General features: G+C 45.2%; 1 protein-coding gene across 1 annotated transcript; it reads left to right on the forward strand.

The window, feature by feature from the left end:
- The first annotated feature begins 744 nt into the window (after positions 1-744).
- On the forward strand, positions 745-13,177 carry TADA3 (transcriptional adaptor 3). The gene is made up of 8 exons (XM_006872197.1): positions 745-1,026; positions 4,000-4,250; positions 4,362-4,467; positions 6,806-6,947; positions 7,041-7,144; positions 9,313-9,422; positions 10,173-10,358; positions 12,613-13,177. Exons 1-8 carry the CDS (start codon positions 820-822, stop codon positions 12,803-12,805), a joined length of 1,299 nt encoding a protein of 432 aa, XP_006872259.1. The 5' UTR covers positions 745-819; the 3' UTR covers positions 12,806-13,177.
- Positions 13,178-13,477: the final 300 nt, after the last annotated feature.

Below are 13,477 nucleotides of genomic sequence, written 5' to 3' on the forward strand. Positions count from 1 at the left end.
GTCCCTAGAGGACTGGGATTTTGCAGGCGGGCATTGGGGCGGCCCATGGGTGAGGTCAGTCATTATAACTGTCCCACTTCTTCTGTGCCCGGCACTGAGCTAAACTCTTGACGGGTATCATCTCTTAATCCTCAGAACATCCCAGGGAGGTAGGTATTCTTGTTACTCCCATTTTACAGAAGGGGAAACTGATTCTGAGAGGTAAATGAACTTGTCTTCTTTTGCCCCCATTTACAGATGGAAAAACCAAGACTCAGAAAGGTTAAATATATTGAGGGTCACAAACAGAGATTAAGATTGAGCCTGAACTCAGGTCGGTCTGAGTACCCAACCCACATTCCTAACACTATCAGGGATATAGAAAAAAAGAGCCAGGTAGGGAGGGGTGGAACATGGAGTGCCTGGGAAGCACCGAGAACTTTGTAAGAATGAGAAACTGGGAATGAGACAAAAGGGAAGAGTCTATTAGGGGCACAAACATAAAGACAACCTGGGTTCAAGTCACATGTTTGTAAGCTTAGGCAGGTGCCTGATCTTACAGTCAGTTTCCTATCTGTAAAATGAAGATGATAGTGGTTCCTGCTCATAGGATTGGGTGAGGAATTCCACAAGATAAACCTGTGAAGTATCCTGCACCTAGCTTGGTTAGTAGATGTTCTGTGAGTAGGAGCTTTGTCACCAACATTGTCAGAAGGTCCTGAAGCATGACTTCCTTGTTGAAGCTGTCTCTGGTGGAAGGAGCCATTGGGCTTTTCTCTTGACAGTTTGTCCCCCATCAACCTTTCCTCTCCAACTCCACAGGGTTTCTTATCCTGGGCCATGAGTGAGCTGAAGGACTGCCCCCTGCAGTTCCACGACTTCAAGTCTGTAGACCACCTGAAGGTCTGTCCTCGCTACACAGCAGTGCTGGCCCGCTCCGAGGATGATGGCATCGGCATCGAAGAGCTGGACACCCTGCAGCTGGAACTGGAGACTCTGCTCTCCTCTGCCAGCCGCCGCCTAAGGGTGCTAGAGGCGGAAACCCAGGTGATATACCCCACCTGCTGGACCAGAGATAAACCGTGATGAAATACAGGATAGGTCATTGAGTTTGCCCTATTTGTCAAGACCTAGGGTACAAGGGCTAATGGGTGGGGGCAGGGAACCCAAACTGGACTCATGAAGCCACCATAGGACCCAGCACATGGGAATGGGTGGTAGGAGAATGAAGAGTGGGGTGAGGAGAATGCTTAGTGAATTACACTTGAACTTCATAAGAATCAATATTTTACCCACAAGAATGTGCATGATCCTCATAAATTCTAATATAATTACAATACTAAAAACCTAAACCCATTGCCATCGAGAATCCTAACTCTTAGTGACCCTATGTGCCATCGAGTCAGTTATGACTCGGAAACCTTGTACAGGATTTCCAAGGAGCATCTGGTGGGTTTGAACCACCAATCTTGCGGTTAGCAGTCCAGTGCTTATCCTACAGTGCCACATCAGAACTCCAGTGATCCTATGTTGTTGTTAAGTGCAGTTGAGTCGGTTCCGATTCACAGCGACCCTGTATAGGGTTTCCAAGGAGTTGCTGGTGAGCTTGAACCACCAATCTTGCAGTTCAAACTGACTTTGCAGTCCAGTGGATTAACCCACTGTGCCATAACAGGACTCCAGTGATCCTGTGTTTTTGTTGTTGTCAAACGCCATAGCGTCGGTTCCGACCTGTAGTGACCCTATACAGGGTTTCCAAGGAGTGGCTAGTGAGCTTGAACTGCCGACATTGCAATTCAAACCTGCTTTGCAGTCCAGCGCATTAACCCACAGCGCCACACCAGGATGGGGTAGTACCTCACTTTTACTCTGCGCAGTTCTAGAGTCGAACTGCCCCTATGGTTTTCAAGGCTGTAAATCTTTGTAGAAGCAGACTGTACATCATTCTTCCTAGAAGCAGCTGGTAGGTTTGAACTGCTTATCTTTCCTTTAGCAACCGAATGCTTAACCACTGTGCAACCAAACTCCCTGATTGGTAATTCACTAAGCATTTATTTACTCTCTATTATGTGCTGGGCGCTGTGTTAGTCATTGTTGTTGTTGTTATGTGCCGTGGAGTCGGTTCCGACTCATCGTGACCCTATACATGGTTTCCGAGGCAGTAAATCTTTACAGGAGCAGAAAGCCTGCTCTTTCTCCCGCGGAACAACTGGCAGTTTCGAATTGCCAACCCTGAGGTTAGCAGAGAGGTAATAAAGACAATTATGGTCCTCAGACAACTTGCCAGTTAAAGGGAGGGGATGGGTTACAACTGTAGGAGAACTGGAGGAAGGAGTCTGGGCTTGGATTCCTGGACTAAGTTCTTGATAATGTCGCAGCTTCCTACCTGTTACTTTGAGAAAGTTATTTCATGTTTCTGAGCATCCATCTCCCTATCTGTAAAATGGACTGAATAATAATACCTACCTCAGAGCTTTGTTATTGTTGCCAAGAGTAATCGAGTTACTTTCCAACTCATAGCAACCCTGTGTAGGATTTCCAAAGAGTGGCTGGTGGGTTTGAACCACTGACCTGGTGCTTAGCAGTCCAATGCTTATCCTGTACTGTGCCATCCCAGGACTCCCCTCAGAGCTTTGTTGTTGTTAAGTGCCATCAAGTGAATTCCACCTCAGAGCTTTGGTGAGGATTGAAAAAGGAGTTTTTACAAAGTCTCAGCTCTATGTTTGATACTGACTATTGGTGTGGCGCTGTAGGTTAATGCCAGACTGCAAAGCCATTTGAACTGCAAGGTTGGCAATTGAAGCTCACCAGCTGCTCCTCAGAAACCCTATACAGGTTCGCTATGGGTCGGAATAGACTCGACAGCACTTAATAACAAAAACAACAAGCATTTTAAGCAAGTGTTATTTATTGATATGACTGTGTGGTGCTTTAGGATGAGCACTGGATTGCAAGGTCGATGTGAACCACCAGGTCAGCAGTTCACACTCACCAGCCGCTCCTTAGAAACCCATGTAGTGTCGCTATGAATCAGAAGGAGCCCTGGAGTGGCGCTGTGGGTTAACGTGCTGGACTGCAAAGGTGGTTTGAACCGCAAGGTCAGCAGTTCAAGCTTACCAGCTGCTCCTCAGAAACCCTATACAGTGTGAGTTGGAACTGACTAAGGCATATAACAACAAGAACAACGAGTCATAGGTGCCACTTAACAACATGGCTATTTTTATTCACTGCATCAACATCTCCCAAACCCTGTGTGCCAGATACTGTGGTAGCTCCTGGGCAGCAGAGATAGTTATGGTGAGCATCCTGGTCTCCAGTAGTTTATAATCTAGTTGAAGAGAAAGGGTGTGCCATGTTTCAGTTTGACTGATCAACATGATTGGATCTATATGGAGGTATGAAGCACACAAAAGCCATTGGTGGTGGATTTGAACCGCTAACCTTGTGGTTAGCAGCCCAGTGCTTATACTACAGTACCACCCAGGCTCCTTGTGAGGCACCAGAAACTCACAAAGGAAGGGATACCATTTCCACAAAGGATGTATAGATTTAACTTGTGGCCCCTTGAAATTGGTTAAAGATTTTGAGCAGGACTGTGGCACAGACTTAGAGTTCAGTATCTAAGAAGCTGGGTGACTAGTGTGGAGAAGGCTGCTCAGTTGCAGCAAGACTTGCTGGCCTTCATCAAAAAAGTTAACACCAGCACACTTTCCCAGGGCAAGCATGTCCTGGGATGTGATCATTTATTTGACCCATTTATCAAATACTGTATATATGGCTTGGGTGATGCGGAGGGGAATCAGAATAGAATTAAACTAGAGAATGGAATGATAAATATATGAATACAGACCTATGAGAAAAGGAACTAAATTTTGAAAGATAAGTAGAAGTTTGCTAAATAAAAAAAGAGAATGGGGGTAGACCTTGAAGCCTGCTTGGGTTCTAGATCCTAATTATTCATTGGGAGAAATGTCCTATGTCTTCACTTCTCCCCCCAAGTGACAAGTCTCTTAATTTCAGATCCTCACAGACTGGCAGGATAAGAAGGGTGATCGACGATTCCTGAAGCTAGGTCGAGACCATGAACTTGGAGCTCCTCCCAAACATGGAAAGCCTAAGAAACAAAAACTGGAAGGAAAGGCAGGACATGGGCCAGGTCCTGGCCCCGGGAGGCCCAAATCCAAAAATCTTCAGCCCAAGATCCAGGAATATGAATTCACTGATGACCCCATTGATGTGCCACGCATCCCCAAGAATGATGCCCCCAACAGGTTCTGGACCAGGGAATGTAAAGGGGTCCTCAGGATTCTGGGAATGGAAGGGCTCAGGACTGAGGTTGACAGGGCAGGAGGTGCTTATTCAGGATCGTCTTCTCCCTGCAGGTTTTGGGCTTCCGTGGAGCCCTACTGTGCTGACATCACCAGTGAGGAGGTGCGCACACTAGAGGAGCTACTGAAACCCCCAGAAGATGAGGCTGAACATTACAAGGTAAGCCCTGGGTCTCCATAGACGTAGTGGAGAATAAGGGTGCTCAGAAAGTGCTTCCATCACATACTAGAGCCATATACGTCTTCCTTTTCCACTGTGCCCAGCCTGCTCTTTCCCCAAACGCACCCCAACCCCATGCTTTCTCCTTACATACTCCTCCACTCCACCCCACCCAAATGGTCTCCACCTTCTACAGTATCAACTTCATAGATTATCCTTCCTTGTTGTCTCATCCCCTTTCCTTCTGCTTTGGCTTCGAGCCTTCATCAGCTTTTACCCAACAACTTCTTAATACTCTCCCTGCTTTTAGGCCTCCAGAGGGACCATTTCTTTTGTCTTTGTTTTTTATGTGCATAAAAATGCAGTTTTTTTAATGATGAGAATAGTGTCCCACATAGCTCTCCAGCTTTCTGCAGATTTTTCATTCTTTGTTCTTCTAGCATACTAGTATTGAGAAATTTATCTTTAAACTTACTAATTCAGGTTATGTTCCATTAAGTAAGTTGTGGTGGGGAATGAGGAAGGGATGTGCTCTGAGCCTCCCCTAGCTCCCATTAACCCTGGGTCTAGTCCCTCTTGGCCCAGCCCTGCTCTCCAGTACCCCCCACCGCCTTCTTTACTGCTGCTTTCACCACCTCATGAGCTACTTGCCCTGGCTCCAGGCTCACACAGGGCCTGGCAGGCCTCTGGCCTCTGTATAAGCTTGTATACTGCCCTCCCTCTCACCCATGTTAGCCTGGTAACTACCCCATGAATCATTTTCCCTTCTCCCATCTCTCACCCCCACCATCATAGACTGTTTCTTTTATTACAAAAACTATTTGTTTTTTAACTTTTTACAACATTGGTTTCATACCTTTTGTGACTGAATAATTTCACTTAACATAATGTCCTCCGGGTTCACCATGTTGTGAGGTGTTTCATAGATTCATCATTATCCTTCAGTGTTTTGTAGTATTCCATTGTGTGTGTACCAGAGTTTAACCTTTCTTCTGTTAATAGGCATTTAGGCTGTTTTTATCTTTTTGATGTGTCTCTTGTAGACAGCATACTGAAGGATCCTGTTTTCTTATCCATTCTGCTCTTTATATCTCTTGGCTGGTACATTTAATCCATCCACAATGTAATTATCAATAGGTATGAATTGATTGTTGTCATTTTTCTCTTTGCCTTTTTGTGGTACAGCTGGATTCTTTCTTTGTGCCACACAATTTTCTATGCTGAGTTCATGTGGGTTTTCTTTTCATTTCCCAATCTGTTGTGGTAGTTAATGTCTACTAAATCTTTTTAATTTTCCTCTTTTTGCTTTATTTTGGTGTGCCAGGTGTATTATTTTTCTTTGAAGTTATCTGTAATTTATTATTTTTTTCCCCTGCTTAAAGCAGTCTGTTTTATCTTGAATTCTACTTGACTTCTTTGCCATTTGGAAGTTCTGTATCTACACTGCTCCCTCTTTTTGCTTTGTAGTTGACTTCATTGTACATTGATAGCTCTGGTTCCCTATTTTCAGTCTTAGAGGTTTGTTTTACTTTAAATACTAGTATATCTGGATTCCTGGCGTGGCACTGTGGGTTAATATGTTGGACTACAAAGTTGTTGTGAACCGCAAAGTCAGCAGTTCAAACTCACCAGCTGCTCCTCAGAAACCCTATACGAGGTTTCTATGAGGAACCAATGACAGCACTTAACAACAACAACAAATATCTGGATTGAATTCTGGGTGGTGGGATCATGTATGGTAATTTGTTGTCTGCTGTTGTTGATTCTCAACCCAAAGAACACCCTTCAGCATTTTTGTAAAGTTGGTCTGATAATTACAAATTCCTTTAATCTTTGTTTATCAAGAATGTCCTAATTTCAACATCATATTTGAGGGACAGCTTTGCTTTGCTGAGTGTATGATTCTTGGTTGGCAATCTTTTTCTTTCAGATTTTTGTATATGTCATTCTGTTGCCTTCTTGCCTGCATGGTTTCTGCTGAGAAAATCTAATCTTAGTCTTACTTGTTTTGTTTTGTAAGGTAACTTTTTGTTTTTCCCGAGCCGCTCTCAGAATTCTTTCCCTGTCTTTGATTTTGGAACGTTTGATTATGACAGGTCTTGGTAATTTGCTTTTGGGGTCTATCCTATTTGGGGTTCATTCAGTTTCTTGTATGCTTATTTTCAAATCTTTTGTGAAGTTAGGGAAGCTTTCTTCCACTAAGTCTTCAACAGTTTTCTCTATGCTGTCTCTTCCTGTTCTGGAATTCCAATCGCCCATAAGTTGTTCCTCTTCATGGTGTCCACCATTCATGCCTGGCCAGTGTCTACGCTCAGAGGCTGCTTGGCTCTCCCTACAGATCCCTCCCCTAGGGAAGCACTACTCCCAGCGCTGGGCCCAGGAAGACCTGCTAGAGGAGCAGAAGGATGGTGCCCGGGCAGCGGCCGTGGCCGACAAGAAGAAAGGCCTTATGGGGCCGCTCTCTGAACTGGACACTAAAGGTAGACCCCTCACCTCCTTGACCACCCAAGACCAGAACAGTCTGATTCCCAGAGCTTTAGCCCACTTGCCCTCCATTTCTCTGCCTGCCCCAGATGTGGATGCCCTGCTGAAGAAGTCTGAGGCTCAGCATGAGCAACCAGAAGATGGGTGCCCCTTTGGTGCTCTGACACAGCGCCTTCTACAGGCCCTGGTTGAGGTGAGCACCCTAACCTAAACCGGAAGTACATTTATTTCCTGTTTTAATGTTTTGTTTGTTTGTTTTAATTTCTGTTAAAGTAGGTCTTATATTTCTTAAATAGATCACAAATGTATAGCTTGAGAAAGTTTGACAAATGAGCACACTTCTATAAGTAGCCCTGTGATATACAATGAAGCATCACTAGTGTCCTAGAAGCTCCTCTCAAGGCCCTCCCCACTGTTAGTTCTGCTGTGTGTTGACTAAGGACTGAGCCCTGTGCACAGGGCTCTCCACACATCCTCTCACTGGGGGCAAACCCACTCTAGTCAAATCACTTCCAACTCAGTGACCCTTAGGGTTTCTGAGACTAAATCTTTATGGGAGTAGACAGCCTCATCTTTCTCGCAAGCACTAATGACAGGGATGGTGTTTTATATGTGTATATACACACACACACACACACACACACAAGGGTAACTCATGAAGTATTTCTACTAGGATTCCATTTCATGCAAGTTCTGCTTTATTCCAAACAAAACGTTTTTAAATATGTCTCTGCAGTCATTGGATGGCTGCAGATAGGGTCTCTCAGTAATATGCTTGTCCCAGTCTCATCAGTGTGCCTTCAAATAATAAGGTCCAATCAAGACAGTGACTTCTGAGGGAATCTGCTGGGCCAGGTTCAATTCAAGACAGATCAGCTCAAAAGGTTATGATGACTGCATTTTGGGTAATCTTGGTAGATTTTCTCATATAACAAAGGACAGTGAGGGGGTTTATCAGAAAGAAATTCAAGAAAATTGAAAACTGCATTGATGAGAAAAAGACCAGGAAGGTTGTACTCATTCTTCAAGGGTACCAATGGCTGTCTTAAAAGCATTTCATTGGGAAACTTACCCCATCCACCCTTCAGCCCTGTCCTTGCCCCCGCAGACTTCCTTTTGTTCCCCAAACTCATAGAACATTTACAGAGAACACTGTTTGAATCGAGAATGCTAAAACTGCCATTTTGAAATGGTGTAAATTGAAGAGTGCAGAATTTTTCAGGAAAAGGTTTGTTGTTTTTAAGTGCTATTGCGTCGTATAACAACCCTATGTAGGGTTTCCGAAGAGCACCTAGTGGGTTTGAACTGCCAACCTTGTGATTTGCAGTCCAGTGCTGATCCTATAGCGCACACCAGGAGTCCATGGGAAAAGGCTAGTGAGATGAAAATACTGCCTTCAGAAGAGTATAGACCTAGTGATTGAGGATATGTCCAGAAATAAGTTTCATATTTTGATATTTTTGTTTAACAAAGGTTTATGATTTTATAGCAATACTTTCTGATTTGCTCTCATATATGAGAAGATTGAGGCACAAGAAAAGGAACTTTTTGCTTACGATCAGCTAACAGAGGCAGGATTCAAACGCCAGATTTAGTGCACCTTTCTTTAGGCCCACTGGCTGATGACCTTAGTTGAGCCTCAGTCTCCTCCTCTGTCTCAAATACAAAGATGTCTGTTTTTTTCTCTTGTGTAACAATACAGGGCACATGTGGGAGCAGGACCCTGCTCCACTCCATCAGACAGGGATCTCAGCTGATGAAAGCTTTTCCATGTTATACATGCAACTTCCAAGGTCACCCTGAGCTTGGTGGCCACTCCACATCCACAGAAAAAGAGCTTGAGTCATGTGAGGGGAGTTTCAGGGGTGGTGACTGGCTGTGGCTCTTATCTCTATTGATCACATTCCACTGGAGAGAATTGATCCCATGACCACCCTGACTGAAGGCAAGGGAGCCTGGAACATGTAATGTAGCTGGGCAGCCACAAGTCCAGCTACTATTGGAAGAAAGGAGAGAATGGTGTTTGGACATTGAGCACCCTCTGTGACAACATGGCTTAGCTCAGTGTTTGTTCTGCAAACGCTTAACCTTAGCTATTCCTTTGTTATTAATTGGTTGTTATCCTTGCTCTTCTGCATGCCCTTCTTTCTATGTAAAAGCAAAAATAAAGTGCACCAAAAAAGTTTTAGAATGATCAGAATTGCTTGAGGTCAATTTGGGAAGACTTCCTGGAGGAGGTGGGAGAGGAAAGGGAAACAGCTATTTCAGATCTGTGAAGATTGTCGATGTGGGTCAAAGATGAGCAGGGGAATGGAAATGGCTACAACTCTCCTCCCATCCCTCTCTTTGACGGTCTTCCAGGAAAATATTATTTCTCCTATAGAGGACTCTCCTATTCCTGACATGTCTGGGAAAGAATCGGGAGCTGACGGGGCTAGCACTTCTCCCCGAAGTCAGAACAAGCCCTTCAGGTGAGTGCTGTCCTCTCCGTACCCCACGGTCCTGCCCCTGCTTATGTCACCTCGTGTTCCGTCTCAGTGTGAGGAGGTCTCCACTGGCAGCTGGGCACAGTTTGGTAAATTCAGTAAAAGTGTGAGATATGAGTTACTGGCCTACCTTTCCCACATACCCAGACTTGGCCCAGGGTTGTTCATCACAGTGGTACTTACACTGGAAATACCTTAAGTGTTCAGCTGAAGGGGTTTGCTTGGCCAAGCTATAGTAACTCCATATGAGGAAATAGCTTGCAGCTGTTAATCATATTAGAGAAATGCACTTAACTGACATGAAAAGTTTAAGAATACGGAGTGAAGAAAATATCAATTGTAATACAGTACAGACAGTATGATTCTGTTTTTACTTAGACTATATTTAAATATGTACATGTAACTAAAAATGCTAATATACAATGAAAAATTGAGATTTTATAAGAAAATCTGAGAGGGATAGATACAAAGTAACATTTAATAACATAATTGGTTTTTTCTGGGTTATGGTATTACAAGTTTTTCTACAGTTCTGATTTTTTGACAATGGATATATGTTCTTTGTGCTTAAAAACCAGACCAGATTGTCTGTCTCTCCCTATATTTGTATCTAGATGGAGGGAGGGGGCCCACAGAGACAGGAGGGTGTTCACTCACCTCGGGAAGCCCTGAGCCCCTCTGAGGTGGGCCCCTCGGAGCTGATCCTTGGGCTGAGAGGGCTGCCTCCCCTTGCAGTGTACCACATACTAAGTCCCTGGAGAGCCGCATTAAGGAGGAGCTGATTGCCCAGGGCCTCCTGGAATCGGAGGACCGTCCTGCAGAGGACTCTGAGGATGAGGTCCTTGCTGAGCTGCGCAAACGTCAGGCGGAGCTGAAGGCGCTCAGTGCCCACAACCGCACCAAGAAACATGACTTGCTGAGGTGGGTCTGACTGTGGATGCATGCTCCTAGGGTGGCTGAGGTCATCTGCAGTGGGCTTCAGTGACAGGCTTCTCAAAGTTGACTGAGCCTCCTGATAAGCTAGTTTTTTTTTTTTAGTTTCTTAAGTGCCTTCCAATCAATTCTGACTCATAGCGACCTTACATAAAGTTTCCAAGGAGCTGCTGGTGAGTTTGAACTGCTGACCTTACAGTTCAAACAGACCTTGCAGTCCAGTTTGAATTACAGACCCATCAAAAATATATTGAGGCTGATGGGGTGCTGTGGGTTAATGCACTGGACTGCAAAGCAGCTCACCAGCTGCTCCTTGGAAACCATATACAGGGTTCTACAAGTTGGAATCGACTTAGCAAAACTTAACAACAAGGCACCACCGCACCAGTTCTAAGCCTGACTGATTCTGATACCTCGAAGTGGGGCTCTGGCATCCATGAGTTCTATTTTCAGCCCTATTCTGTGCTTATTTTATTTGCCCACCCGTGTCTTACTATGAAAGCTTTAAAGCACCTGGAAAGTGTGAAAGAAGAGTACAGTAACTACATTCTACCCTCCACCTAGATACATCAGTTACTCATAGGAGTTGGACAGCTCTGATTTTATTGGCCCAGCACCATAAATTGACCGGTGTTGTACGACCAGTTCTTTAGGACTTGACAGTGCCATCATCATCTCCGTCCGGCATCTGGCACAACATTGGTCATGATGGGTGTGGGTAACATTTGGAGAGACCCTGGGAGAGCTCCATTTTATTAGGGAGATGGAGAAGCGTCCCAACCAAGTCTTCTTGCTGCTTACAGGTTCTATGTGTTAACCTCCTGGAGCCCCACGACAGGGTAAGACTCTGCCATGCATTGGGCCAAATCCAGTGTCTCTTAGGTGTGCTGGAAGCCAAGCAGAGTTAGAGCGTAGGACTTGCTGTGTACAAGTGGATGGTTAAGAAAGACATTCACCCTAAAAGGGAGACAGAGTTGCTGAGAAGCTTCTAAGGTATTTAAGGATACCAGGGGCTTCACATTTATTCTTCACAGTACAGGGTAAGTGGTATTTGCCTTTTTACAAAATGAGGAAATAAAGGCCCAAAGAAGTGCAGTGCTCAGCTGAAGGTCATGCTGACAATAAGCAGCCAAGCTGAGACTTGAGCCCAAGGCTGAATCCAAAACCTTTTCTAGTTCAGAATCCCTCTCAAGGGCAAGAAGAGGAAAATAATAGATGAAAGAGGCACAGAGAGAGAAAGAAAAGCAGGGAGTGCAGAGAAAGAAGGGATGAGCAGTGGAGAAAAGCACAGGGCTATCACCCAGCAGTCTCTGGGAGATACAGATGGTTAATAATGCACTCCTGGATAAATGAAAGGTTGAAGGTTCAAGTCTACCCAGAGGTACCTTGGACGGAAGACGAGGCAAGCTGCTTCTGAAAAATCAGCCGTTGAGAACCCTATGGAGTGCAGTTTGAGTCTGACATACTTTGGGTTGCTGTGAGTTGGAATCGACTCAGCAGCAGCTGTTTTTTTTTATCAAAAACACAGGTGCATCTGTCGGCCCTGCTGCAGAGCAGCTACAGGGTCCTAAGCAAGGTCCCGCCTGCCCCAAGCAGCAGCTATCCTTTGGGAATGTAAATAACCTCCTAACTCCATCATTGACAGAATTTCCTGGCCAGATTGTATTTGTTGTTGTTTGCCACCGATTCAGTTCTGATTCATAGTAACTGTAGATTTTCTGAGAGCACCTGGTGGGTTTGAACCGCCAACATTGCAGTTAGCAGTTTGGTGCTTGTTTAGAAGGGAGCATTTTGGCATTCTCACCCACTTCATGTAGACCTCAGAGCTACCTATATGTACCCTTAGGGTACCCAGCAGGTCTTCTGCTGACACTGAAATACATTTTAAAAGAATATTCTTGAACAGAACAATTAAATCTTGGTTCAGATCTGCGGACTAACTGTAGGATCTTAAGGCATTATTTACCCTCCTTGAGCGTCAGTTTCCTTATTGGTAACAGGAATAATAGTATCTACCTCACAGGGTTGCTAGAGGATTAAACTGAGTTACTGTCCTTAAAATGTAAAACAGTGAGTGCCTAGCTCATAGAAAGTGCCATAGAGTTAAGTGTGATTCAGTGACTTTTCTTTCTTGGTAATGATTGTATGAAACGGTCCCCAGGAGTGCCAGCCCAGCGTAATGGGTGGGCTCAGTTTGAACTAGGTGGGCTGACCTTGGCATCTGGTCTGCTGGGCTCCACAGGCTAGCCAAAGAGGAGGTGAGCCGTCAGGAGCTGAGACAGCGGGTCCGCATGGCAGACAATGAAGTCATGGACGCCTTCCGGAAGATTATGGCTGCCCGGCAAAAGAAGCGGACTCCCACCAAGAAGGAGAAGGACCAGGCCTGGAAGACTCTGAAGGAACGTGAGAGCATTCTGAAGTTGCTGGACGGGTAGCCTTTTTGCAACCTCAGGCTGTCTGCTGCCCAGCTTAACAAGGATGAGGGGAGAGGCCCACTTCCGTCCTTTGGCTGCCAAAAGTCACGGCTGTGGTTGTCCTGTCAAATGAGGACAGTTTCTTGAAACTAAACTGTGGCCCTTCCCTGAGGTCTTTTGACCTGGCTCTGGAACAGCCAAGACACAGTAGGCCCAGCTGAGCCGGGCTGGGTCCCCATTTGTGCTTGGTCCCCAGGGTGAGGGGCCTTATTTTCTGGGTCTTCTTCATTCCCCACCCCCACTCTGCTGACACCACCCCCCTGCCCTTCATGGACTTCTCCTTTGTGGTTTGTAAAGTGCAAACTTAAGGTTAAAATGACTGCTGTGGTTTTTTAAAAAGTACCCAGCGTCTTTGAGTGTCTGTTGTTGTGGGGTATTGTGGGTAGAAAAGAACTAGTGTGGGTGGCACACCTGGTTGCTCTCGGCCTGTGGCCACTCACCCACGTCATTCATTCAGAGAGACCTTTATTGGCATCTTTTTCCAAAGATCCTTTTGACTACAGTACCAGAATATCTCTACCTCAGAGTAAACTAACAGTAAGGAAAAGTGTTGGCTCAGGGACTTGGCCATGCTATGGCAAGGTGGCCTCCAGGGTGGGCCAGTTTTTTAGTCCATGTTTTTTAGAAACTTTC

Source organism: Chrysochloris asiatica, unplaced genomic scaffold (genome assembly GCF_000296735.1).
Source record: "Chrysochloris asiatica unplaced genomic scaffold, ChrAsi1.0 scaffold00186, whole genome shotgun sequence".
Classification (NCBI taxonomy): domain Eukaryota; kingdom Metazoa; phylum Chordata; class Mammalia; order Afrosoricida; family Chrysochloridae; genus Chrysochloris; species Chrysochloris asiatica.

Coding starts and splice junctions, on each gene's coding strand:
- TADA3 (XM_006872197.1), top strand. CDS start 820: ATGAGTGAGCTGAAGGACTGCCCCCTGCAGTTCCACGACTTCAAGTCT. Junction 4,251..4,361: donor AAGAATGATGCCCCCAACAG/GTTCTGGACCAG, acceptor TTCTCCCTGCAG/GTTTTGGGCTTCCGTGGAGC. Junction 7,145..9,312: donor TTCTACAGGCCCTGGTTGAG/GTGAGCACCCTA, acceptor ACGGTCTTCCAG/GAAAATATTATTTCTCCTAT.